At 41.5% G+C, this 25,317-nt stretch overlaps 1 protein-coding gene across 4 annotated transcripts; it reads right to left on the reverse strand.

Moving 5' to 3' along the window:
• Nucleotides 1-999: 999 nt before the first annotated feature.
• On the reverse strand, nucleotides 1,000-20,572 carry lipea (lipase, hormone-sensitive a). 4 transcript variants are annotated; one of them, XM_055894847.1, is made up of 12 exons: nucleotides 20,482-20,553; nucleotides 14,028-14,156; nucleotides 13,390-13,639; nucleotides 12,869-13,153; nucleotides 12,530-12,620; nucleotides 11,642-11,787; nucleotides 11,266-11,451; nucleotides 10,984-11,139; nucleotides 10,633-10,777; nucleotides 10,292-10,519; nucleotides 9,731-10,119; nucleotides 1,000-5,708 (listed from the first exon to the last, which is right to left on the reverse strand). In XM_055894847.1, the coding sequence occupies exons 3-12, from the start codon at nucleotides 13,627-13,629 to the stop codon at nucleotides 5,448-5,450; spliced, it is 2,127 nt and encodes a 708-aa protein (XP_055750822.1). In that variant the 5' UTR covers nucleotides 13,630-13,639; nucleotides 14,028-14,156; nucleotides 20,482-20,553; the 3' UTR covers nucleotides 1,000-5,447. The 4 variants fall into 4 exon arrangements, with proteins under 4 accessions (XP_055750822.1, XP_055750823.1, XP_055750824.1 ...); XM_055894848.1 differs by having other exon boundaries at nucleotides 14,028-14,153; nucleotides 20,482-20,545; XM_055894849.1 differs by lacking the exon at nucleotides 14,028-14,156 and having other exon boundaries at nucleotides 20,482-20,572.
• Nucleotides 20,573-25,317: the final 4,745 nt, after the last annotated feature.

Consider the following 25,317-nt stretch of genomic DNA (forward strand, 5'->3'; position numbering starts at 1 on the left):
GTCGATGAACAGCATTCTCACATAGATATTCCTCTTGTCCAGATGGGTTAGGGCAGTGTGCAGTGTGGTTGCGATTGCGTCGTCTGTGGACCTATTGGGTCGGTAAGCAAATTGGAGTGGGTCTAGGGTGTCAGGTAGGGTGGAGGTGATATGGTCCTTGACAAGTCTCTCAAAGCACTTCATGATGACGGAAGTGAGTGCTACGGGGCAGTAGTCATTTAGCTGTTACCTTAACTTTCTTGGGAACAGGAACAATGGTGGGCCTCTTGAAGCATGTGGGGACAGCAGACTGGGATAAGGATTGATTGAATATGTCCGTAAACACACCAGCCAGCTGGTCTGCGCATGCTCTGAGGACGCGGCTGGGAATGCCGTCTGGGTCTGCAGCCTTGCGAGCCTTGCGAGGGTTAACACGTTTAAATATTTTACTCACCTCGGCCTGCAGGAAGCCCGCAGGTTTTGGTAGCGGGCCGTGTCAGTGGCACTGTATTGTCCTCAAAGCGAGCAAAAAAGTTATTTAGTCTGTCTGGGAGCAAGACATCTCAGCTAAGAACATTAACAGAGCTCTGGTGTCGACTTCGCATGCTTTTAGAGTTTCAGAACACAGTAAGAGGTCGTCTACATACTGAATTAACTTACTTCCTTTGGGGGGTATGGAACCCTGTACATTTTGCACCAAAGCGGCTGGAAATACAGCTAGAGAATCAGAATAGCCTTGAGGCATCACAGACCAAAACCATTTCCGATTTAAAAACGTAAACGCAAACCAGAACTGTGACCCGCCATACACGTGGTCTGCGGTTGTGAGGACGGTTGGACGTACTGCCAAATTCTCTAAAACAATGTTGGAGGCATCTTATGGTAGAGAAATTTAAATAAAATTATCCGGCAACAGCTCTGGTGAACATTCCTGCATGATGAGATTATTATTATGGATAAGAGCAAGAATATTTGTATTTGTCAAACGGCAGTCAAGCACTGATCATCATGTCACCAGAATAAGACCCTTGATATTTATTGGAAAGGAGCATCAAGATCACTGTGCATTTTCACCACTCTGTGAAGTTCATCATTTATTTAATCTGTAGCCTAATAAACTGTATGGTTTCCCGAGTCGCAGTGGGAGCACCACACACCATATCATCTCGTGATTCAGTTTACTTCGATATGGTTATTATATACATTTTTGCGCATAAAAAAGTGTTTTCACTGCCATTTCTTGCATAATTAATTTTACAGACAAAAAGAACCGATGTTGAACGAACCAATTATCTGTCGGCATTTTATAAAACCTCCAGAAATGGGTCTAATAACATTTTGGTTAAAAAAAAAGTTGAAAATATATTTTAACATTGGACCATGCATATAGCCTATGCACTATAGCCTATGCACCTATAGTCTATATTATCAGATGTGCTATCGGCAATAATAATTATCACCTGTAGACCAACTGATGAAGCATAGTGGCTATAAAATATACATAGGCCGAAGCATGAGGTTTGTCCATTTGCATTTACCCCATTGGACACTACTATGAACCTGGTAGCAATGTAAAACTGGGATCCCCTCTTTCTTTTAACAAAGGCCAAAACAGCTTTCAAAAGTTTTCCTGCGATTGCATTAAACATTGTTGTGCAGTTGACTGCTTGTCAAAATACATCTGTCCATCCTATGGCTCTAGCAATTTCAATGAGCCTCGAGAATGAACGCACAACAACCTGACTAGGTAAATCGGTCAACTATTCTACTATGGGTTGTTTGATTTTGTTTCATTAATAACATTACAAAAATAGTAGCACTTAAAAGTTACATCCAGAGTGATAAAATATAGGCTTTGCATACATTTTTCCAGCAGCTACAGTAGGCTATACACCGCTGTCAGATTTGAGCACTGATGTGGTGTGCATGATAGACTACTTCATTCCCTTTATCTGAACTTCGGAGTGTCATCAATAATCATGCATGTCAGTTCAGTGCACAGAGTCACAGAAAATAAAATATTTGAGAATAAATTTGAGAATATATTTCGTAGAACAGACATGCTTCTGTCCGTATTAGGCATTTCCAAGTCAAAAAAGATGACTGGTGTTCCAAAGTTTGTCAGTCATGAAAGGTAATAGATAATAATTTTTGTGTTCTGTAAGTACATTTGACATCTAGCCTTAAATACAACATATTTTTCCAAAACAGTAACCCAAACAAAAACATGTCCATGTTCAATCAAGTAATTTCCACACTCATACGCTGCTGGTCAACATCACCTTGTCAATACAGTACTGTAGTTCTATCTTGTAAATACATAACAAACAAGCTTACATAATTCACCACACACACACTTGAAGTACCTACAGTGCCTTCGGAAAGTATTCAGACCCATTGAACCTTTACACATTTTGTTACATTACAACTTTATTCTAGAATGGATTAAATAAAACAAGTTCCTCAGCAATCTACACAATACCCCATAATGACAAAACAAAAACCGATTTTTCGAAATCTTTCAAATGTACACATATATTTATATATTTTTTTACCTTATTTACATAAGTATTCAGACCCATTGCTACGAGACTTGAAATTGAGCTCAGGTGCATCCTGTTTCCATTTATCATTCTTGAGATTGTTAGGTACTAAATAATAACTGGTAACAGGTGTAGGAACTGTGCCTACCTTATTTCTGGTGCAGGCTCCTGTTTCACTGATTCGGACTGATTCGCAGCGCCAACTGTTAGGTTCTAAATAAAGAGTAAAAACTCACGAACGATTAGTAAAGCTCAAACCAAGTTTTTTCACCCACTGGGTCACACAGCTGCATAAGACCAAGACATATTCACACAAGCACTGGAATTTAACCCTGCCTTCTATGTTGAGTCTCCTCCTTACATCTATGAACAGCCAATACACCTCTGTTGCTTTATACCCCCCTTTTCCTCCACCAATTTCGTGGTATCTAATTGGTAGTTAAAGTCCTGTCCCATCGCTGCAACTCCTATATGGACTTGGGAGAGGCGAAGGTCGAGAGCCGTGCATCCTCCGAAACACAACCCAGCCAAGCCGCACTGCTTGTTGACACAACGCCCGCTTAACCCGGAAGCCAGCCGCACTATATGAAAATAGTGTCGGAGGAAACACCGTACACCTGGCAACTGTCTCAGCGTTCATTGCGCCCGGCCCGCCACAGGAGTCGCTAGTGCGTGATGGGACAGGAACATCCCTGCCGGCCAAAACCTCCCCAAATCCGGACGGCGCTGGAACAATTGTGCGCCGCCTCATGGGTCTCCCAGTCTCGGCCAGCTGCGACAGAGCCTGGACACGAACTAGGATCTGTAGTGCCACAGCTAGAGATCCTGCCTTAGACCACTGCGCCACTCGGGAGGCCCTTGCAAGACAGAATTTTTGTGATATCTGTTCTTCCTCACTTCATCTGACCTCTGGCCAAATTTCCCACTCCTCCCCAACTCACAGCTGTCCTGTTGACTTGTACCAGACTGCAGACTGTGGCCCTTCTCCTTCCATAGGATCCCTGATGTCTAACAACATATTCTGACAGAATGTAAACATTCTACATTCCCCTCTTCCTCAGTGACATTAATAAGGATATTTCATATTTTCATGTTTAGAAGTCAGAACCCATCAATATGTTTCTACAAATTGATTGGAGTCCACTCGGGGTAAATACAATTGAAATCGACATGATTTGGAAAGGCACACACCTGTATACATAAGGTCACACAGATGACAGTACATGTCAGAGCAAAAACCAAGCCATGAGGTTGAAGGAATGGTACGTGGAGCTCCGAGACATGATTGTGTCCAGGCACAGATCTGGGGAAGGGTACCAAAACATTTCTGCAGCATTGAAGGTCCCCAAGAACACAGTCGCCTCCATTATTCTTAAATGGAAGAAGTTTGGAACCACCAAGACTCTTCCTAGAGCTGGCTGCCCAGAAAAAGTGAGCAAACGGGGAAGAATGGCCCCGAACCATCTCTGCAGCACTCCACCAAATCAGGCCTTTGTGGTACAGTGGCCAAACAGAAGCCAATCCTTAGTAAAAGGCACATGACAGCCTGCTTGGAGTTTGCCAAAAGGCACCTAAAGACTCTCAGACCATGAGAAACAAGATTCTCCGGTCTGATGAAACCAAGATTGAACTCTTTGGCCTGAATGCCAAGCATCACGTTCTTGAGGAAACCCTGCACCATCCCTACGGTAAAGCATGGTGGTGGCAGCTTCATGCTGTGGGGATGTTTTCCCAGTGGCAGGGACTGGAAGACTAGTCAGAATCGAGGGGAAAGTACAGAGATCCTTGATGAAAACCTGCTCCAGAGCACTCAGAACCTCAGACTGGGGGGAAGGTTCACCTTCCAACAGGACAACGACCCTAAGCACACAGCCAAGGCAACGCACAAGTGGCATTGGGACAAGACTCTGAATGTCCTTGAGTGACCCAGCCAGAGCCCGGACTTGAATCCTATCGAACATCTCTGGAGAGACCTGAAAATAGCTGTGCAGCAATGCTCCCCATCCAACCTGACAAAGCTTGAGAGGACCTGCAGAGAACAATGGGAGAAATTCCCCAAATACAGGTGTGCCAAGCTTGTAGCGTAATTCCCCAAAAGACTCAAGGCTGTAATTGCTGCTAAATGTGCTTCAACAAAGTACTGAGTAAAAGGTCTGAATACTTATGGAAATTTGCTATGTTTTTATTTTTAATAAATTAGCAAACATTTCTAAAAAACTGTTTTTCTTTGTCATTATGAAGCATTGTCTGTAGATTGATGGGGGAAAAAACGATTTAATAAATTTTAGAATAATGCTGTAACCTAATAAAATGTTGAAAACGTCAAGGGGTCGTAATAATTTCGGAAGGCACCGTATGTATGCATTAGGTCCTATTAGTTGTTCAACCCGATGATACACCAAGGTAAAATAAAGGGATTTGTTTGTACAGTACAGTTTGAGGTAAAGGCACTACTTCTGATTACACAAATCTGTCTATTCAGAGATTATTACTTATTCTAAGCAGCCGGTTGCCATTTTGTTTCTGCTTTAGCCAAATCAATGACGAAGGGGTTGGTTAAAGCATAAAAACAGAGTAGCAACCAGGCAAGGCATTTCTTTCAAAGCTGGTCAAATTGGTTTCATTAACATACCCTGTGTTATGTTTCTGCAATGTTAAAAAGGACACTCTATTTCATACTCCCCCCCCCCCCCAGTGTGCTTTGAATGATCGTATTGTGCTGTCAGTCAACTAGAGGACTGCCTTTCCCCCCCAGACTACCATTGAGCAAATAATCTGGAAAGCCCCTCCTCCCTTTTTCTTACATCCTTAGTGTATCCCCCCTTCACCATTTTATAAATTGTACATGCATGACTCAGTTCCATACAAGCTCTAATCTAACAACAACACTTTCCCCTCCATTTTATTAGGCAGCTGGTCAGCCACTCAATTTGATGGGCCATGATTGGTCCTTTCCAACTTTGGTTGCTTGTCAGTACAGGGAGGCGGGGTTTGCTGCTGGAAGACCTCTCTGATTCGCTCTACGCAGATGTCTGAGGCCACCTGTGTCTCCTTAGCGAGCCCCGATAGGCTGAGGAAGCCATGTGGGAGGTCCTCCACCACCCTCAGGGTCACTGGTTGGCCCATATCCCGCAGTTTCTTGGCGAACATCACAGAGTCATCCAACAAGGCATCCAGTGCAGAGGCCTGTGGGGACAGACAGGGGGAGTAAGAATTACAGGGCCAATCTGGAGATTCTTCCTCCATTTTTGGACTGTTTAATTAATGATATGTAGGCCCCTTTTCAGTACACGACACACTGACGTCAGGCACGGAATGCACATGATTTTTGAAGGCAGAATGACCCCCATCGCCATCTGCGCCCATTCAACATAGTTGCATTTCTGTTATTATTACTTCTAAAACAAAAACACTTTTTGGGGTACGCTTACAATGTTGTTTTGATCATTGCTTGAACAGTCGCTAAGATGATATTTGGTTGTGACCTTTGCAAAATACTTATTTTGGATGTAGCAGTTGATAGCTAGAATGCCAACGCTCATTGACGTAAGAGCTCTAGCCAAAAGTGTTTAGGTATAATGCAGTGAGTTGATTTGCAATGACGACACAACTAGTATATTAAGCAGGACATTCATACATCCTTAAAATCCAAATGATAATCCAAAAGTAGTGTGAAATGCACTCAAAAGCAACATGTAAACGGAGGCTTGTTTTGCTGGTGGCTAATGAGAACTCCCCCGTGTTCTGCAACCAATATGGCATGCATTGTCCTCCTGCAGCAATGTTTGCAAACACAAAAAGGGGTGTATAGAATCCTGCCGCGGCGGTGTCATAATACTCATAAAACCTAGCGGTCAAACAGGGAAATGGTTCCAATCCCACCATTCATTTTTCCCATAGGGGATTTTAGAATCCCTTAAAAATAACGTCTGTGTTTCATATAGACTTACCCTGGCGTGATGTTTTGATAACCATGTAAATCTCTCTCGGACAAGGTGACTTTTATATAAATGCCTCTATTTAATCTTAGATTCCAAAATGGTAATAAGCATCAAAGTAGACATCATGCAAAACTACAAATCCCTGCAAGCTCCTGCACGTCATCTCTAGCTGACACTTTTGCTAACATGTTTTGTGTCAATTTAAAACTTGCACAAGACAGTTCACAGAATTGTCCATTTAAAGAAATGTAGCCAACTTATTGTACTACCTTTAGCGTCCAGATCATCATCTGGGGCTTCCGAGTGGAGCAGCGGTCTAAGGCACTGCATCTCAGTGTTAGAGGCGTCACTACAGACCCTGGTACGATTCCAGGCTGTATCACAACCGGCTGTGATTGGGAGTCCCATAGGGCGGCGCACAATTGGCCCAGCGTTGTCCGGGTTAGGCCGTCATTGTAAATAAGAATTTGTTCTTAACCGACTTGCCTACTTAAATTAAGGTTAAAAATGTAAAAGGTCAATATATATATTTTTAAATAGTAGTTCTTTATGCTAGCCACATTAGCATTTCATTTTTGGGGGGGGGGGGGGGGGGTTATCAAGACGTCACGCCAGAAACACAGCCTTTATTTTAAGTGTTTCTAAAATGGGAAAAATTATTGGAACCATATCAATATTTGATCACTAGGTTTTATGGGCATTATGACTCATACTGTGGTACTTCATAGCCCTTAAAGTGGAAAGACCATCAATTGTGGAGTGTTAGAGAGACCAGTGAACAAGGACAAAATAGACCCACTGCAGATTTTTACGAGTACTACTTCAGTGCGGCGGCAGAAGCGGCACCCACGACAGCACACGTGCGACACCTACACTGCTCAAATCATAGACAAATGCTTATTTTTCGGCCTAATAATGCTGTTGGCAGAAGACTGCCTCAGTAGTAAATGGTAGGCTATAGACTGTTGTGGGCACTTGGTAATTGGCTGCTCTTCAGTAGCTAACAAAAAATACGTTTAAACATACACTCAGGGATGTAATCATTAGTCCAAACAATTCAAATGAGAGTTTCTATTGGATAAATTCAGGTAAGTCCCTCCCCATTTTGTTCCGTTTAAGAAACGTTTTGCAACAGATCGGCAGAATAAACACACCCCAGGGCCAATGTTCCCTCATTGTTTTCATCACTGAGCAAATTTCAGGTCTGCTGAGTGAAAACTTGAACGTTGTGAAAAATCTGTGCAACTTCCAGCACACGTTAAGTGTGCACACTGTTTACCGTGAACACCAGCTTTAAGTTATAGTTTTAACAATGGCCTACCATAAAAAAAAAAAATAAAAAAAAAATCCAATAACATTTTAACATGGAAATAGCTAATAAAATAGCTATACTATAATACTTCCTTCAATAGCAGCCAATGCGTGGTGTTCAATGCAGATAAAGAAGTGACTGACAATGCAGTTGTATTGTGTTGTTTGATACAAAAATTATCATTATCATCCCCATACCATTATTATTACAGAGAATCAGTCAGAAAAGTATGCTACCCTCTGCCTATTGGCTTCTTAGCTTAATCAAACCTGTCCCAAACTACAACATTGCCCCTTCAAAAAGCTCTAATGTAGGACAACACGTTTTGTGCTCTTGTACGAAGCAATCACTGCCCAATTGTTGACCAGACATTTGCTATAATTGGGCTGATAACTCACTAACTAGCAAAGAATATGAACAAATGTGCACACACGCATCTACTCTTGACCACTCGTGCCCGTCATTGCAATGGAGTCGTCCTCCCATGCGCTCTGCCTAAAACAAAATCAGACTACTGGTAAATCTGGCATAGTTAGATTTGTTTCGGTATGTTACATTGAAAGGGACTAATATTATGCTAATTTGATCATAATTCCCACAGTAGAGGGAAACGTTGATAGTGTAAACTAACGGGGAAAAGTTTATTGTGCGCAGCTTAGAGGGAACATTGCCCAGGGCTCTCCCTAGGATTTTCTGATAAAGTGGTGTTGATTGTAGGTGGCATTTTGCTTTTTTAAATTTTTTTCAACCTGTAACTGCCATTTCCTGAAACCTAGAGTCTTAAATTATATCAAACAATGTAGCCAAGTAAGCCAACACAGAAGTAATGTGTTTGATCCTAAATAAAAATGTAGATTGTCTCAATGATACTAATCATTTAGAGGTAATGATTATTCTAATAAATAGGTGTCTTGATGTGAATAGTCTCGTGAAAATGTAAACTGGCTTTTCAATTTTGTTCGGTGGAGAAAATTCGGAATAATTCAATTACTGGATCCAATGTAGTAGTCTAGCTTACTGTAGGCTATTTGGAATATGAAACAACTGAACTAGGCCTATAGGAACTTGTTTCAGATCTCCATCTCTGACCTAATCCATCAAGTTAGGTCTGACTACTAGGCTAGCATTCATTCAACGTGCCTTGTTGTCATTGGTGAACTGACTATTATTATCTTTAGCAGCCTAGTGATTGTTGACATATCAACTAGTAGGATCAAGAACTGATTAATTACCGTAGGCCTACTAATTTTTAACAGGCTTTCTGTGAAGCGGAAACAGCTCTCTCTGCCATGTCTGTTTACATTCACGCAGTGATGCGCACTGTAGTGCAACACCGCACGTTTCCTTGCCCGTCAACGTGCTCGCGCCTACTACCATTGCGGAGATCTAAGCATGTGTGGGCAAGAAAGTGTTCTCGCTTAATTCTAGTTCACTAAACGCAGTAGCTAACTACATTTGTCAAGGAGCTAACTACGAAATACGTGGTTGTGTGCTTAGCATTTTGGAAAATGTATTTGACAAACAGTTTGTTCTCCATTTTCCTTATCCCTCACACATCAGCGTCATCAAAGGATGAAGTGGAGAGCTGCCATCCAGCTCGAGGGAAGAAAACAGTACTACGACTACAGGGGGGGTAGGCTGGAGAAAAGAGCTAAAGATTCTCCCTCATCGCCCAAGTCCTCTGATTGGCTCAGCTCCAACTTCAGACGGTTGAAACCACAATGTTCCAACTAGAAGCCTATTTCAGGCTAGTTTTTCATACCAGCGTACTTTGACCTCAAATTGCGTGCATGGTACACAAAATGTGTACAGGTTGGCAGGTCTGCTACTCTTTTGCTTTCTTGGCTTTTCCATCCTCTACACCAATTTTTCCAAATGCATTGATGCCACCACAACCACCCCTTCACACACACACACCTTTCCCATCCATTCCCTCACTCATCCCCCCCTCTCACCACTAAGTGTACAGGCGGTAGTCCTCTCAGTAGGTAATCAGGGGCTAGAAGCGGTGACACAAACGGGTTCTTGACGATGGGACAGCTAGTCGCCTGGATCACAGCGAGGCGCTCGGAGCGCAGGGGCTCAAAACCTTCTGGGTAATCCCTAGGACCTGAGGAGGAGTTGGATGAGAAGGAACGGGGTGACGTTGATCTGTAGTGGGCCTCATTGTCAAGGGACTTCCGGTGTGACGATGACAGTGACCCTAGGACTTCTGCAGGAAGGAAGGACTGGATCCAATTGGATGCCCCGTGTGTGAGGTCACTGATCAGCAAGGCTGTGTCTCTACCTAGAGCACTCAATGTGCTGGTCTCCTCTGTGGGCTGTACCGCCTGAGAGTCTACACCTGGAGAGTGGAAAAGAGGAAGATGAGGTAATTGGGGGAAAAAAGGCAAGTTATTTAAGACCTACACACAAAAGCATCACTCTTAATGCTGAGACACTCTTTGCCCCTCTTTAACTAATTTCCATAAGCTTTGACTAATACCCTCATCCATTTCACACCCTTCCTTCCTTACCTGCGTAGGCGTTGAGGCACTTGGAGAGCACTCCTAATGGCAGTAGTGGGTCAATGAGGGTGAGCAGACGGGAGGGCGAGGCGTCAATGGTGAGCAGGGTAGCTGGGTAGGCAGCCATAATACCATCTGGGACACGCACACCGCAGGCTATGGCCCTCATAGACACTGTGATGCAGAGGTTCCCCCCAGCACTGTCCCCAGCCAGACACACGCGCTCAGCCGTGGAGCCTGGGGCAGAGAGACAGAGCAATCAGTACCAGCTGGTCTAATACAGGAGGTTATTATAATTCTGAAATCATTTCTTTGGTTCTAAACTCTAACACATTAGTAACAACACAGACCAAGAAGATGGCAGTTCTTGAGGGCCCAACAGTAGGCATAGAAGCACTCCTCAAGGGCTCTGGGAAATGGGGCCTCAGGGGCAAGGGAGTAGTCCACAGACAGGATGGGGACATTTAGATCCTTGGACCAGCTCTTCAGATAGTTCTGGGAAATAAAAGGAGGATGGAGGACAAATGGAGTGATGAGAAAATGGAGAAGTGACAGGAAAATTAAACATAACTGTTAAAAGAGAGGAAAGTAGACTTCACGGTAAGTGCTGAGTCCCACTTAACTTGATTACTGAGAGACTAAGGTGAGTGATTAGCTTAAGTAATTGCGGGCATCGCATGACAATCCCTGGCCTACCATACCTCATGGGATTTCGACGTCTGGGCCACGAAGCCTCCTCCATGGAAGTGGATCAGCAGCCAGGGGGAGGGAGGGTGCTTCTGAGCACCAAACGGTACCAAAGACACAGAGATGGGGGTAGCTTCTGTACGAGAGAAAGCTAGCAGCTCTTCACTGTCCTGAAGAGAGAGAAAGAGATGTTTGCGTCACAACGTAACCCTTTTTACACTAACATGACTGAACTATGCAGAACTTTGATAAAAAACATCACATAGTAACCACTGCGGTTACAGCTGAGAGCTCACCTGTCCTTCTCGAAGTTGATAGGAGATGAGCCGCATGTTAACAGGTCCAGGGCCCCAGTGGGCCACCGGAGGGGACACGGGGGCAAAGAGACGTGGGTCTGAGGCCAGGGGGAGGAGCAGTGGTTCAGGTGGTATGGTCAGGGTGAGGTTCAGCTGCACTAGGTTAGAGGCTATACTGGCCAAGCCCTGTGGGAGAAAGGGATCAAATGATGAAGAGGATTTTGTAAAATCGTCTTAAAAGCAATCAAACCAACAGAAAGTTTGGAAGAGTGAGTAAGTAGGGGAAACAGAGAGAGGCCTAGAGAGACTGCAAGATTCAAGACGTCCTTATTTGCATACAACATCGTATTACTAGTCGACTCCCTTCTGCCCTCACCGATAGAAGCTCGGATTCTGTGAGGTTCCAGAAAGACTTCCAGAACTTCATGTCCAGATTCTGGGTGATCCGCTCAAACTCTGCTCCCCTCAGCTCTGGATCAATGACATACTTCCCGGAGGTAAGGAAGGAGAAAGCTGCCATGCCTGAGGGAAATGGAGAGTGAATGCAAAGTATGTAGGGCAGTGCATACTATGCAATTAACTTTTAAAAATGTCAAAGGACAACCACAAATCTTACACGAGGCCGTAAGAGGTAGATAGTCACTCAGGTTTATTGTGTACTAGTACGAAAGTTCAAATCAGGAAGGCGGGTCTGAATGTTTGTTTAACTTCATCCAGAACATAAATTCACTTTTGTTTCCTATTCTACGGGCATAGTGGGAATGTATACAAACGTATCATCATCAGATTAGCATCTTGTTTCTTCTCCTCTTTCCTATTAGTCATGTGTGGAAGGTCATTCACCCATTTACCTTGTAGCTTATAAGCACGGCACGGTAATGCATATGCCTCACGCTTGCTGTTTAACCTATGGGCTGGGCTCACTTTTGCAATCATCACCTTCCTCTCTCTCTCTCAGCCAATAGGCGTAAATCTTGGGTTGCATTTATGTGACAAACTTAGCCACTTTCTCATACTTACTGTGTTATAGAAAAAAAGGGGTTTGATGCCAGCAGTCGTGCATAGGACTACCTTACCATCACATCATCTGGCTCCGGGGACCTTCCCTCAGAGACGAGACCATTCCTCAAACTACTTAATAAAATGTCATTGCATTCAGTCTGTGTTGTTTATTCAGTTACGCCTGTACTCCATTAAATTAATATATATCGTTTTTACAAGTTCTTACAGCCTAAAGAGTTCACAGACATTTACAGAGACTGACCTAACCCAGACTTCTGTTTTCCGTAGCTCTCTCCGAATGAGACCATGCTTATGACAACTGTCTGCAGGAACGGACGAAGGGTAGGCGAGAACTGGGGAGACGGAGGGAAAATGTGGATTTCAGTATCATTAGTCTCACGTAGCCATACCTCCAAAAACGTCGTCAGGGAAGCCTGGTTCTCGCCGAGGCTACAGTATATCCACCCTCAGTATATTCCCAAGTCATAAAAAGCTTAGTCCAGCATTCTCAATGACCAATTGCTAAATGATATCTTATCAACATTATATTGAATTCAATGTGCCACTCCTCCCACAAAGTCATCAAGTGGTGATGACTGACCTGAAAGCCCAGGCAGCGGCCGTAGAAGCAGGCCTTGTGCATGGATGTGTACTCCCTCACAAACCTCCTGCTAAGCTCCCCATCCTGCAGGGAGTACAGCTGCCCATGACCGTTGTCGTGGAGCAGACGCTGAGCGAGGTAGAGGAGGGCCCGCAGCTGACACAGGGCACTGGAGTAGGCTTCCATCTCTGAGGCATTGTGGTTGGCCCTGAAGAAGGCCCCGTGGCAGTTAGAGGCAATGTAGCGGCCCTTGTGGATGATGTGCAAAAGGCAAGACTGCAGCACCTGAGAGATGAGATGGGATGCTTTATTGTCAGCTGGTATTGTGAATAAAATGAATATTTATAGTTTTGCATTATATTAATAATCCAAGATTGTCCCTCTGTTGCTAGCTTGCGTAGTCTTTTGACTGTGCGATTGTCTCAGTCTCTTGACAATCACACTGCGTGATACTTCTTCTAGACTACTGACATCATTCTGGGCAGTGAGGTTAGTAGAAAAGTTGTGTTATTATAGCTTACCTTTACCAGTGTGCGATACCCATTCCCAGGGGTATCTGCGTCAAAGTCATAGTGGTGGTAGACTGCAGTAAAACCAGCAACCACAGGTTCGAGGGCACGGCCATGGTTCTGAATCTTTGTCATGCAAGTCACCAAGCGTCCGGAAGCGTTACCGTACAGCAAGTCGGTAGGCCCAGACAGAGCTGTGATGTTTTCCTCACACACTGCCTCCAAGGCTGTGAACACAGCTCTCCAGGCCATACCTGAAACACTAGAGAGAAGATGCATATAAACCAAACATTTTATTTCTGGATAACCACATCATACGAGCTTTGACAGATTAAATGCAGGAGATTGAAAAGGAGAATTTTGCTTGTATACAACCCCCCAAAAACACACACAGTACCAGTCAAAAGTTTGGACACACCTACTCATTCCAGGGTTGTCCTTTATTTTAACCATTTTCTACATTCTAGAATAATAGCGAAGACATCAAAACTATGAAATAACACATATGGAATCATGTAAACAAATAGAAAATGAATCACCGAGTAAAATACTACGAGTAAAATTACTTAAGAATTCAAAGTAAAAGTATAAAACATTTTTAAAAATTATATTAAGCAAACCAGACGGCATCATTTTCTTTTTCCCCCCACCTTTTATTTAGGGATAGCCAGGGGCACACTCCGACATCATTTACAAACAAAGCATGTGTTTAGTGAGTCCACCAGATCAGAGGCTGTAGGGATGACCAGGGATGTACTTTAGACCATTTTCTTGTCCTGCTAAGCATTCAAAATGTAATGAGTACTTTTGGGTGTCAGGGAAAATGTATGGAGTAAAAATTACATACATTTTAGGAATACAGTAAAGTAAAAGCTGTCAAAAATATAAATAGTAAAGTACAGATAAACACACTTGTTTTGCAATTTGAGAAACTTACCCCAACCATCTTCATCCTCATTGTGCAGAATGAGGGTTAATGTTGTTTTGCAATTTCACTTGGGGTAAGTTTCTCAAAAACAAGTGAAATTGCAAAACAAGTGTCTGGACCCTATTTACACATACATTTACATAAACAAAGAGATGTGGTTGTAAAAAAAACAACGTATCTTTTAATGATGCGTTTGGTTGTGTGTGCCAAAGGTCAAAGATTAAAACATGCAACTATCCCGACTCTTCCTACAGACAGACTTTATCTAACTTTGCAAATGAATGAGACTACATAGCCTGTTGACAGCATTTATCAAAATGAACACAACCTTGTCAGAAATCCTAAAAAGGTATAGGCCTAGTCAAGACAAGAGTACTAAGAATCATGAATCAACAGAATAAACCAACCTTGGACTGATACATTCTCTATGTCCTTAGCTTGATTGACAGCTGTGCAAATTCTTTGATACTTTTATTTCAGCACAGTTCTTATGGAATTACTTTTGTGCCTTTTTATATCAAGCAATCCTTTTGAATTCTGTCATAGCTGAATCAGAATTAGTTGGGTAACAGATAAATTAGATGTTTTATTGATTCATCATAATATGCTTATGTGAGATACTTGTCATTAGAATGTCTTCTTTTGGGCTATACTGTTGGCAGTTGCATTTGGGGCCCAGAGAGGGGAGAGGTCAGGCTTGTCTTTTACATGTCTGGTAATATGCAGAATATCAGAAAGGGAGAAGTTAGAATTGAACATTGTCTTCATATGTGAATGTATCTGTTAAACCATGTGAAGGGCTCCACAATGTCTGTACGCCAGTCACTCCCTCATTTTCCCATTGGGGGAGGAGTATGGCAGTGTCTGGAACCATTGTATTACCCCTCTGATGTTGCACTAATCTTGAGATGGGAGTGACTTCTAGGTCATATACTCTCAGTGAGCTTGTCCAGGAGGGGAGAGAAGAGGGTGTGTATTTGAGATGGGGGTATCTAAAGTTGACAATTGATATATGCCATTGGATAAGGTAATGTTTTGGTACTATGAAGTACCAAGAACGAGATTAGAACCTCGTCTTAGAGACCAAACTGAACGATAATTTTTAGCTATTGCTATCTGGCTATGGGATACTCCTCTCAAGTAAAAGGCCCTTTGTGAAGTTTCTGAGATCTGTGGTTCGTCATGTGAGTTGAGAGGGGTGTATCTTGGCTATAAAATATACTAGAATTCTTTTGTAAGAACTCTCAGAGAATTAATTTATCCGAGAGTCAAAGGGCTATGGTGAAGCTCATATGAATTAAAGATGAAGTTTAAGTTATAACTCTGACTGGTGTGTGGTTTGCTCTCTCATCAATTAGTAATACAGGAAATTACCACGACTATTCGAGAACAACATTTTTATTATTGCAAATAAAAATGGTGATATTGAAAGCCAAACATTAACCCAAAAGTTGAGTGCAAAATAAATAATATTGCAAGGAAATCATTTTTAATGGCAAGAACAAATGAATTGTAAATAAATGCAAAGAAATTCTTTCCAGTGAAACATTTTTAATCATAATGCGATTGCGATGAAACAGTTCCCTCTTTGGCAGTGGTGTAAAGTACTTAAGTAAAAAAATACTTGAAAGTACTACTTAAATAGTTTTGTGGGGGATTATTTATATTTTTGACAACTTTACTATATTCCCAAGGAAAAAAAAGAAAATGATGCCGTCTGGTTTCCTTAATATAAAAATTTACATTTGTATTTTACTTTTAATACTTAAGCATATTTAAAACAAAACACTGACTTTTACTCAAGTAGTATTTTAATGGGTGACTCAATTTTACTTGAGTAATTTTCTATTAAGGCATCTTTACTTTTACTCAAGTATGACAATTAGTTACTTTTATACCACTGATCTATGGTTCAGTTACTCTGCCCTTCGCTTTCGCTGCCCTTTTTTGCGTTTGTATAGTTCTGGCACATTAATTCCATGTAGGTGGGGTTTAGAGGGAGGCGTAAATGTTGCTTCTCTGTTGGTCAAACGGTTTTGGAGTAACAGTACATCCTCATTTTTAATATCCCAGTTAGAAGCTTACATGATGGCCAGTACAACCATGTTTGATAGATAGCTAGCAATGCTGAGAGGAAACAGTGTTTTTTGCTAACTAGCCAGCTAGTGTAAAAAAAGCTTGACTTTTTTCCCCCGTCTAATTTTTCCATTTTGAACAAAAAGGACTCAGTAGCTAACGTTAGCCAGCTAGCCCAGCGGGACTAACTAACCTGGCTAGCCAACAATACAACAAGGAGGTTATCGAGGAAAAACCCTTTAGGTAAATGTCTTGGAATATCACATTTAAAAGATGCATTGAAACAATTAGCTAGTTAGATAACTAACATGGCAATACAGTGCATTTGGAAAGAATTTAGACCCCTTGACTTTTCCCACATTTTGTTACATTACAGCCTTATTCTACAATGGATTCAATTATTTTTCCCCCTCATAATCAATCTACACCATCACGTTGTTGCCGGTGATATCTAGTGAGGACCTGCCTTACAAGAGGCCTACACGCCCTCAGTCCAGCCTCTCTCAGCCTATTGCGGATAGTCTGACCACTGATGGAGGGATTGTGCGTTCCTGGTGTAACTCGGGCAGTTGTTGTTACCATCCTGTACCTGTCCCGCAGGTGTGATGTTCGAATGTACCGATCCTGTGCAGGTGTTGTTACACGTGGTCTGCCACTGCGAGAACGATCAGCTGTCCGTCCTGTCTCCCTATAGCGCCGTCTTAGGCGTCTCACAGTACGGAAATCGCAGTTTATTTCCCTGGCCACATCTGCAGTCCTCATGCCTCCTTGCAGCATGCCAAAGGCACGTTCACACAGATGAGCAGGGACCCTGGGCATCTTTCTTTTGGTGTTTTTCAGAGTCAGTAGAAAGGCTTCTTTAGTGTCCTAAGTTTTCATAACTGTGACCTTAATTGCCTACCATCTGGAAGCTGTTAGTGTCTTAACGACCATTCCACAGGTGCATGTTCATTAATTGTTTATGTTTCTTTGAACAAGCATTGGAAACAGTGTTTAAACCCTTTACAATGAAGATCTGTGAAGTTATTTGGATTTTTACAAATTATCTTTGAAAGACAGGGTCCTGAAAAAGGGACGTTTCTTTTTTTGCTGAGTTCATTTATATATGGTCTATGTAACCTGTATTTATCTTTTAATACAGTCATCTCGGTTTTCATTTGAAGCATCTTCATATCTTTCGCTTGCTATGCAAAGAAATGGGCTCCTTTGTATTTGTAGTCACGGTCACAGAAACAGATAAACATCTTGGCCCCAGTTATTCGGTGTATAAAGTGACGTATACTGTGTCGCCACCATGCTCGATGTTATTTACAAGGACCGCTACCTCGATGCAGACAAGAAAGAGGGTTTAGGTGAAATGTTATATACACAGCTGGACAAGATGGAAACGGACACAGTGATAGTGCGCACTGAGGAAGAGAGGCCACGGACAGACAGAGCTGAAACTTCACTGCTTGACATGCATGATGAAATCCTGGTTGATAATGAAACAACTGAACAACGAAACAGCACATCAAGTAAGTGAAAGAAATAGGTTTTGATTATGTTTTACTGGTAAAATGGGGACATACGTAAATGCCAACAAACTTTTTGGTCAGTGTGGTGTGTGTAACCTTTATTTAACTAGGCAAGTCAGTTAACTTCTTATTGCTGGGATCCTGTTAACGGGATCGATATGACAACAGCCAGCGAAAGTGCACGGCGCCAAATTCAAAACAGAAATCTCATAATTAAAATACCTCAGACATACAAGTATTTTACACCATTTTAAAGATACACTTCTTGTTAATCCCACCACAGTGTCCGATTTCAAAAAGGCTTTACGAAGAAAGCACAACATATCATTATGCTAGGTCAGCACCTATTCACAGAAAAACAGCAATTTTTCCAGCCAAAGAGAGGAGTCACAAAAAGCAGAAATAGATAAAGTTAATCACTAACCTTTGATGATCTTCATCAGATGACACTCATAGGACTTCATGTTACACAATACATGTATGTTTTGTTCGATAAAGTTCATATTTTTATCCCAAAATCTGAGTTTACATTGGTGCGTTTTGTTCAGTAAAGTTTTGCCTTCAAAACATACGGTGATTTTGCAGAGAGCCACATCAATTTACAGAAATACTCATAAAAAAAATTATAAAAGATACAAGTATTATACATAGAACTTTAGATAAACCTCTCCTTAATGCAACCGCTGTGTCAGACTTCAAAAAAACTTTACGGAAAAAGCACACCATGCTATAATCTGAGTACAGCACTCAGAGCCCAAACAAGCCATAAAGATATCCGCCATGTTGTGGAGTCAACAGATGTCAGAATAGCATTATAAATATTCACTTACCTTTGATGATCTTCATCAGAATGCACTCCCAGGAATCCCAGTTCCACAATAAATGTTTGATTTGTTCCATAAAGTCCATCATTTATGTCCAAATACCTCCTTTTTGTTCGCGCGTTCAGTACACAATCCAAACTCACCACGTGCGGGAAAGTCCATGCGAAAGTTCAGACGAAAAGTCATATTACAGTTCGTAGAAACATGTCAAACGAAGTATAGAATCAATCTTTAGGATGTTTTTAACATAAATCTTCAATAATGTTCCAGCCGGAGAATTCCTTTGTCTGTAGAAATGCGATGGAACGCAGGTCTAACTCTCGCGCGTGGTCAGCTCTTGGCACTCTGCCAGACCCCTGACTCAAAGAGCCCTCATTCCCCCTCCTTCACAGTAGAAGCATCAAACAAGGTTCTAAAGACTGTTGACATCTAGTGGAAGCCTTAGGAAGTGCAATATGACAAATATCCCACTGTATATTCGATAGGCAATGAGTTGAAAAACTACAAACCTCAGATTTCCCACTTCCTGGTTGGATTTCTTCTCAGGTTTTTGCCTGCCATATAAGTTCTGTTATACTCGCAGACATCATTCAAACAGTTTTAGAAACTTCAGAGTGTTTTCTATCCAAATCTACTAATAATATGCATATATTAGCAACTGGGCCTGAGTAGCAGGCAGTTTACTCTGGGCACCTTATTCATCCAAGCTACTTAGTACTGCCCCCAGCCATAAGAAGTTAAAAACAAATTCTTATTTACAATGACTAGAATGCTTAAAAGGCCACAAAAATGTTATATCGGTTATCAGTATCGTTTTTTGGGCAAGGAAAATATTGGGTATCAGAAAAATGTCATATCAGTGCATCACTAATATTTAGCAATGAATCCGCTCTAAGACTTCCAATGGCTGTATCGAACAAGGACAACCATATCGACACGCAAACACGTGTAGTGCGATCAGTATCACATAGAACCTTCTCGACATGCCACAAAGAAGGACTACATTTCTTTTCAGATTTCATCCCCCCACCCCCCATGATGAAAACAAGCCCAGATTTCCCCAGGTTAAAATACCATTTAAATATCAAGCGTTTTCAGGAGCAACTTCAGTAATCAGTAATGGGAAACGGCTCGGGGATCTAATGATGCTCCTACTAAGTTTCTAACGATGAATGTAGCCTTAGGATGCTTTTGGGAAGCCGGGCTCTGTTCAATTTCCATGAAGGCTTTTTAAATTCCTTTCAGTTTTTATTAAAGTCACTGTCATCTAGTTACTCAAGACCCAGCTCTCAAAACAGCAACAGCCCTTTGAACCTAACCAGCTGATTGATGACGTCACCAGACATTTGCGTTATAGCAACTAACCCAGTCCACTAACTTCACTCTCAAAATATCAGGTTTCACTGGAACACGACACTCATATGCACGACATCAGCTTTCCCAGCGGTAACCACTGGACTCTACATTACACCTACACTTTTTATTTTTTTATTTTAACTGTATCAATGTTGACAATGGCAGTAAATCCATAGTTAAAATTCGTACTTTCAAAAACCACATAGAACTTAGCAGCCAAAATGCTAGCTACTGCTGCAGCTAAAGTTATCTATGGCAGAAATTGTGACTGACAGACAACAAGCAAGCGACTTCAAACGGACACCCGAAATTAACGTGCGATTTATGTTTACGAGATACGTGTGAATGTACAGTTATCAAACATGCAACACATAGTGTATTTGACAGACTAGTACAAACTTACCAACACGCATCCTCTCTTCTACTGACAGTTTCTGTTTCGCCCACAGACCCTGACTAGTAATTGTTACGAGTATTCTGCCAGCAGCACAAACGATGACGTCACGTTTGAATTGTCATGTTAAACCTTCAAAATAAAAGCCCGTATTTAAAAATGTGGATAACTCATTCAAAATATATTGAATTTACCCACTTTTATTGTGCCAACAATAAAAGGCAATAAGTAATTTATGACCAATAATGAACAAATACAATATTGACACTGGAATGTTGAGAATTGTGGGCTGTAGAGAGATACCTTTTTTTTTACCTGTCTCAGTTAAAGTGGGGTGATCAGTGCTGCCACCATAATGTCCTGCTATTTGTTTTTCTGAGTGACATTGCAGTCGTTCGTTTACCTGCTGCTAGCGGCAATGAATTCTACAGGATTAATATGCGCTCCTCCAATGACTCCACTCAGACCAACAAACACAACACAAAGGTCAGTGCCGCGATCGCCTTTTCACACGAAGGTCCGTGGTGGGTCTGTATAAATTGTGCGATTATATTGAAGACAGGTTTATAGCAGTGAATGTCATCTATTTTACTCTTACAGTATTTGCTATTGTTATATTGTTACACTACTTTTGGATACTGTTTTTATGAATCGATGTTATGTAATGCACTGATTTTGTAATTGTATTTCAATGAGAAATGTAAATAAAAATTATCCCCCCCCCCCACCCCAAAAAACAAAACAAAAAAAATCTAAATAGAAGCCATATCAGCAAGGGAAACTAATTGTTCTCACTTTATGATAGAACATTCAGATGTATCTGCCTGACTGTGGGGATCTTTACCTTAATTATTAGGATTTTCTGGTGATCACAACAGAACTACTTATTTTGCTCAAATAGAGAAAAAATTAAAAAGGGTTTTCTTTGAAAAGATGGGCCTGGCTGAGAATAGAACATTCAGTGTGGCACTGTTTAGTGCATTTTTTTTTATATTGTCCTTTACGTGTGTGCTTTCAGGCAACTACTCGACTACCACATACCTACAAAAAATATATATCTGTATGTTATCTCGTGTGTGTGTGTGTGTAACCGATGTGAAATGGCTAGCTAGTTAGCGGTGGTGCGCGCTAATAGCGTTTCAATCGGTGACGCCACTCACTCCGAGACCTTGAAGTTGTTGTTCCCCTTGCCCTGCAAGGGCTGCGGCTTTTGTGGCGCGGTGGGTAACGATGCTTCGAGGGTGGCTATGTGTGCAGAGGGTCCCTGGTTCGAGCCCAGGTAGGGGCGAGGAGAGGGACGGAAGCTATACTGTTACATGTGCGTGTGCTTGTGTGTGTCTCTTCACAGTCCCTGCTGTTCCATAAGGTATATTTTTTATCTTTTTTTAACAGATTTTACTGCTTGCATGAGTTACTTAATGTGGAGTAGAATTCCATGTAGTCAAATCAAACTTTATTTGTCACATGCACCGAATACAACAAGTGTAGACCTTACCGTGAAATGCTTACTTAGGAACCCTTAACCAACAGTGCAGTTTAAGAGCTAAGAAAATATTGACCAAAAAAACTAAAGTAAAAAATAATTAAAACACAACATAACAATAACGAGGCTGTATACAGGGGTATCAGTACCGAGTCAGTGTGCAGGGGTACAGGTCATTTGTACATGTAGGTAGGGGTGAAGTGACTATGCATAGATAATAAACAGCAGTAGCAGCAGTGTACAAAACAAATGGGGGGTCAATGTAATAGTCCGTTGGCCATTTGATGAATTGTTCAGCAGTCTTATGGCTTGGGGGTAGAAGCTGTTAAGGAGCCTTTTGGTCCTAGACTTGGCGCACCGGTACCGCTTGCCGTGCGGAAGCAGAGAAAAGTCTATGACTTGGGTGACTGGAGTCTCTGACAATTGTATGGGCTTTCCTCTGACACCACCTATTATATAGGTCCTGGATTTCAGGACACTTGGCCCCAGTGATGTACTGGCTTGTACCCTCAATAGCGCCTTACGGTCAGATGCCGAGCAGTTGCCATACCAGGTGGTGATGCAACCGGTCATAATGCTACATTATTGCTTCTTTAATGAGGACATAATTTCCAAAAGGGTTTTCTAATGATCAATTAGCCTTTTAAAATGATAAACTTGGATTGGCTAACACAACATGCCATTGGAATACAGGAGTGATGGTTGCTGATAATGGGCCTTTGTACACTTAATGTAGATATTCCATTAAAAATCTGCCGTTTTTAGCTACAATAGTCATTTACAACATTAACAATGTCTACACTGTATTTCTTTCTAAGTGACCCAAAACTTTTGAATGGTAGTGTATATATGTTTATATGTTGTTGTTTTTTTCTTCACGATTTTGGAAATTCTCCCGTGACCCGATTTTCATATCAGGCGACCCCACATGGGTTAGGCCATCAATGCCTTTTCTGTGGAGAAGTCTTATGGTTGGTTACAAACGGGGCTTGAATTGGTCCAGATTATATAAAGCGATCTAGGCTATAACAATGATTAACTCCACGATTATTTCTGCATAGTCTACTAGCCCATCGAAGGTCTTGCTCAGCCTCAACATGGATTCTTGGTAGGCCTATAGGCTTATGATGTGAAGCATGTGTCGTTATCCCACGGAAAATATGGTTGTTTTAAATGCTCCACAAGTTAGAACATTAGTGGATGGTTATGCCTACAGTAAAATACTAATAAGATATCATGGGTATAGAAGGGTATGGGTCTATTCATAGACCAAACAGTTTAACAGATAAACACTTTTTTTCTCAGGAGAATCACATTGAATCAGGCTATTCATCTCAGTGCAGTTGCGTTCTTACACATGATCTCAAACGGAACCGAAAACATACCAGTCTAATTTCAATCACCGATCATGACAAGGCCTGAACACTAGCCCACTATCGCCTACAGATTTGATACACATGAAGGCCTATATCTAATCTGGATTTTACAAAGAATAGCCTGACTAGGAATCTTTGACTTCTCCCCGCATCATATGTGTTCCCAATTAGGCTAAATTTAGTCATATTAAAAAGGTTTGACAGTTTTACTACCCATATGCAACAGACGAATCAATGTGATTAATGATATTAAATATCTGCTTTTTATGAATACATCAGTATACATCAGTAAAAAAAAAAAAATAATCCCTTTGATTTTTCATTTGTTTCCATAAATGACTATTGCAGTGGAAAAATAAGAGAATGTGATATACTCACTACTAATGACTGGCTGGCGTGCAAGGCCCAGCATAATGACTCAATCACGATGTATGAGATTGTTTGGATGGCAGACCATCTGTGGGCGATCACAAGGTTCAAACATACCTTATCTGTGGTAATCTCTAGGAAGAGACGTTCCAATGGAAGTCCTGGGGTCACTGACGAGGCGTGAAGACCGATGAATCAACAAAGTTCATGTTACTGTGTGAATTAAATGGTCATGTTTGGATTGTTTCAAGAGTTGACAAGGAGCTATGAATTTTGATATGTTATTGTACTGTAAGTGCTATGGATTTGTTACAGGGAAACTATTATTCAGTTCATCGGATGATGGATTGTTCAGAGGGAGTGTCCGCTTCCAGACAAGTGTCTGCTCCTATCATTTACATTTAGTTGATTATATTAGAATCTGGGTATGTTTTCCTGTCTTTTGTTTTAAATAGTAGTTTCTGCTCGAAAAGACAGTGAATTTGTTCATAATTTGAGAACTTGCTACCAAGCTCCTGTGTTCCGTGTGGCTCAGTTGGTAAAGCACGGTGCTAGAGTTGTGTGTTCGATTCCCACAGGGGATCAGTACGAAAATGTATGCACTCACTACTGTAGGCTAAGTCGCTCTGTATAAGAGCGTCTGCTAAATTGTAAATGTATCAGACACGCATAGTATTTTGTCTTAGAGATTATATTGAACTGAAGACACGGTGTAACCAGGTTAAGTATTAACCTATCGGTGACAGTCATTTACTCTGTTATTCTGTAATGTATCATTTATTTCCTGTACACTGTAATTGTGTCAATGATTTTATGACTAAAATATCATATTAGTTGAATTGAGTAACGGCATTCCTCGTTTTACAGAGTAATTATTTGATTGATTAAATACGCTTATAATTGAGTAGGTCTATTGGTAGTTATTTACCCGATACACATAACATTCTTGGGTACCATCTCTGATCTGTTTGCCTCAATAAATGAATGCTATAACATTGGTTGCCAGGATTAGTTATTTGTATCTAATCTGTTAATAATAATTTGTAGGCTAGTTGAGAACAAGTTCTCATTTGCAACTGCGACCTGGCCAAGATAAAGCATAGCAGTGTGAACAGACAACAACACAGAGTTACACATGGAGTAAACAATAAACAAGTCAATAACATGGTAGAAAAAAGAGAATCTATATACAATGTGTGCAAAAGGCATGAGGTAGGCAATAAATCGAATAATTACAATTTAGCAGATTAACACTGGAGTGATAAATCATCAGATGATCATGTGCAAGAAGAGATACTGGTGTGCAAAAGAGCAGAAAAGTAAATAAATAAAAGCAGTATGGGGGTGAGGTAGGTAAATTGGGTGGGTAGCTTACAGATGGACTATGTACAGCTGCAGCGATCGGTTAGCTGCTCGGATAGCAGATTTTTAAAGTTGTTGAGGGAGATAAAAGTCTCCAACTTCAGAGATTTTTGCAATTCGTTTCAGTCGCAGGCAGCAGAGAACTGGAAGGAAAGGCGTCCAAACGAGGTTTTGGCTTTAGGGATGATCAGTGAGATACACCTGCTGGAGCGCGTGCTACGGGTGGGTGTAGCCATCGTGACCAGTGAACTGAGA

This window comes from Salvelinus fontinalis, chromosome 32 (assembly GCF_029448725.1).
Source record: "Salvelinus fontinalis isolate EN_2023a chromosome 32, ASM2944872v1, whole genome shotgun sequence".
NCBI lineage: Eukaryota > Metazoa > Chordata > Actinopteri > Salmoniformes > Salmonidae > Salvelinus > Salvelinus fontinalis.

What these genes read in the sequence shown, in the direction of transcription:
- lipea (XM_055894849.1), bottom strand. Translation starts at nt 13,629, where the DNA reads ATGGCCTGGAGAGCTGTGTTCACAGCCTTGGAGGCAGTGTGTGAGGAA. An exon ending in GGTATCGCACACTGGTAAAG is followed by an intron (nt 13,154 to 13,389) that starts GTAAGCTATAAT and finishes CTCATCTCTCAG; the next exon opens with GTGCTGCAGTCTTGCCTTTT. An exon ending in TACCGCCTGTACACTTAGTG is followed by an intron (nt 5,709 to 9,730) that starts GTGAGAGGGGGG and finishes CTGTCCCCACAG; the next exon opens with GCCTCTGCACTGGATGCCTT.